Source organism: Sinocyclocheilus rhinocerous, unplaced genomic scaffold (assembly GCF_001515625.1).
Source record: "Sinocyclocheilus rhinocerous isolate Xijiao unplaced genomic scaffold, SAMN03320098_v1.1 scaffold4118, whole genome shotgun sequence".
In the NCBI taxonomy this organism is placed as follows: domain Eukaryota; kingdom Metazoa; phylum Chordata; class Actinopteri; order Cypriniformes; family Cyprinidae; genus Sinocyclocheilus; species Sinocyclocheilus rhinocerous.
Window position 1 is genome coordinate 21727 of NW_015628692.1, and position 2544 is coordinate 24270.

At 30.4% G+C, this 2544-nt stretch overlaps 1 protein-coding gene across 1 annotated transcript in view; it reads right to left on the reverse strand.

The window, feature by feature from the left end:
- The window catches only part of anapc15 (anaphase promoting complex subunit 15), a 2827-nt gene extending 1793 nt beyond the window's left edge, over positions 1 to 1034 (reverse strand). Inside the window, exons 1-2 of the mRNA XM_016549997.1 lie at positions 997 to 1034; positions 199 to 330 (exon numbers count right to left, since the gene is read on the reverse strand). Of these exons, the coding sequence (XP_016405483.1) occupies positions 199 to 318 (120 nt within the window). The 5' untranslated portion in view covers positions 319 to 330; positions 997 to 1034. The remainder of the gene's footprint in view (positions 1 to 198; positions 331 to 996) is intronic.
- Positions 1035 to 2544: the final 1510 nt, after the last annotated feature.

The window sequence follows — 2544 nt, forward strand, 5'->3', positions numbered from 1 at the left end:
GAGTCTGTGTGTAGTCAGGTTTAAGTCCCCACCAGGATATATAAACCAGTCTCTTTCTCTCACACACACTCACACACACACACACCTGACCATCACACTCTGACACACACACACACACCTGACCATCACACTCTTTCTCTCACACACACTCACACACCTGACCATCACATTCTCACACACACACACACACAGACTGACCCAGGTCTGGTGCTGTTGCTCCTGCTGGTGCAGCTCTGCTTCATCCACACACGGTCGGTCCAGATTAAACCACAGAGACTCGGTCACACGCGGGAACAGAGACGGGAACAGGGTGGACATCTCTGCACACACAGTAAACATTCCCTACTGCGCTAATACCACGCTTTCTTTGAGTAATACATAAATGCATGCCATCACTAATAAAATACCATGCTTTTTCACATGCACAATACCACATTTTTACAACATGCAATGATTTTATTACACATTTAATTGAGTATTATAAAATGCATTGCATCACTAAAAATACCATGATATTACCATGCTTTTCACATGTACTATTGTATTACCATGTTTTTATGACATACCATGGTATTCTAATTCATTCATGAACATGCATGACATCACTAATAGTATTAGTTACATACCATGGTATTCTCATAGATTTTGAGTACTACATAAATGCAAGGCATCACTAAAAAGTACCATGGTATTACCACGTTTTTCACATGTACTACAGTAATACCATGTTTTTATGACATTCTTATAAATTTACCAGTACTCTGTAAATGCATGGTATCACTAAAACGTACCATGGTATTCTTATACATTTCTTTGAGTACTATACAAATACAAATGCATTGCATCACTAAAAATACCATAGTATTACCATGTTTTTTTCCCACATGTACTGCCGTATTTTGGACATGCACCCAGAAAGTACAAATACCGTGGATATGAATTTTAGTTTTATGCTACGATTAATTTTAACTCGAGTATTTAACATAGTATTTACCTGCAGAAGTTCAAATGTAAACACTCGGCCGGTGCTGCACTCAATGTGTCCCCCTCAGAAACACCATCGCGCGCTCTTTAGTTCCGCTCTATAGCACGCTATAAACTCGCACTTACCTCTTGTCCAAATTCTTGTCAGTTCACAATCACCTGGTGTTGATGTTGGTACTCATGATTCTTCAGCTGAGCACGCGACATTCACACAGTCCGGAGTAAACCTGGAAAATCATGAACTGTCTTTAACCGCAGACTCTAACTGGAAAACTTACTTTATTTCCTTCATCATTCAGAAGTCGTGAGATCATTGGTTGTCATGCTTCTGTTTTGCATTTTCTTGCTTTAATGACAGCAGCAGAAAAAAATGGATCAGTCAGAAATAGTGCATAATCAAACATTTATTTATGAAGATCAATCAAATTCAACAAAAAATTACACTTTTATACTTATTTATTCCATATATATATGTTACCTCAACATTTTTTATTTTATTTTTGCATTTTTGCATTTCTATTGTTTTATTAGTAACAGAACATTTTGTGAATGTTTGAGTTTTTTGTCATTTTTGTTATAGAAATAGTGCATAATCAAATATTTATTTACTATTTATAATTTATTAAATATTCAAATATTTCATCCGATCAATCAAATTCAACAAAAAAATACATATTTATACTTATTTATTCATTTTACTTCAACATTTTTCAATTGATTGATATAGATTTGTTAAACTACTCCAGGATGTCTATAGATTATTTGACTAATAATTATTAATTTTATTGTCATGCTTCTGTTTTGCATTTTCTTGCTTTAATGACAGCAGCAGAAAAAAATGGATCAGTCAGAAATAGTGCATAATCAAATATTTATTTATGAAAATATTCAAATATTTCATCAGATCAATTAAATTCAACAAAAAATTACACTTTTATACTTATTTATTCCATTTATATATATATGTTACCTCAACATTTTTTATTTTATTTTTGCATTTCTATTGTTTTATTAGTAACAGAACATTTTGTGAATGTTTGAGTTTTTTGTCATTTTTGTTATAGAAATAGTGCATAATCAAATATTTATTTACTATTTATAATTTATTAAATATTCAAATATTTCATCCGATCAATCAAATTCAACAAAAAAATACATATTTATACTTATTTATTCATTTTACTTCAACATTTTTCAATTGATTGATATAGATTTGTTAAACTACTCCAGGATGTCTATAGATTATTTGACTAATAATTATTAATTTTATTGGGTGGTGTAATTTGAAAAGCATCATTTATTGAATACAGAAGTGTTCAATAATTGGGAATCAAACATTTAAATTACATGAACATGAAACTGGCATTAAATCTATGAATAACTGAATTTATGATATATATATATATATATATATATATATATAATTGTCAAAATGTATAAGAAAAATGAAATACTTTATTTTATTTATACAATTAATGCATGTGGTCTAATAAAATACAATAAAATAAAACAATTATTTATTTGATTTACTCTGTTGCATGTTGCCTATTAAAATATTGT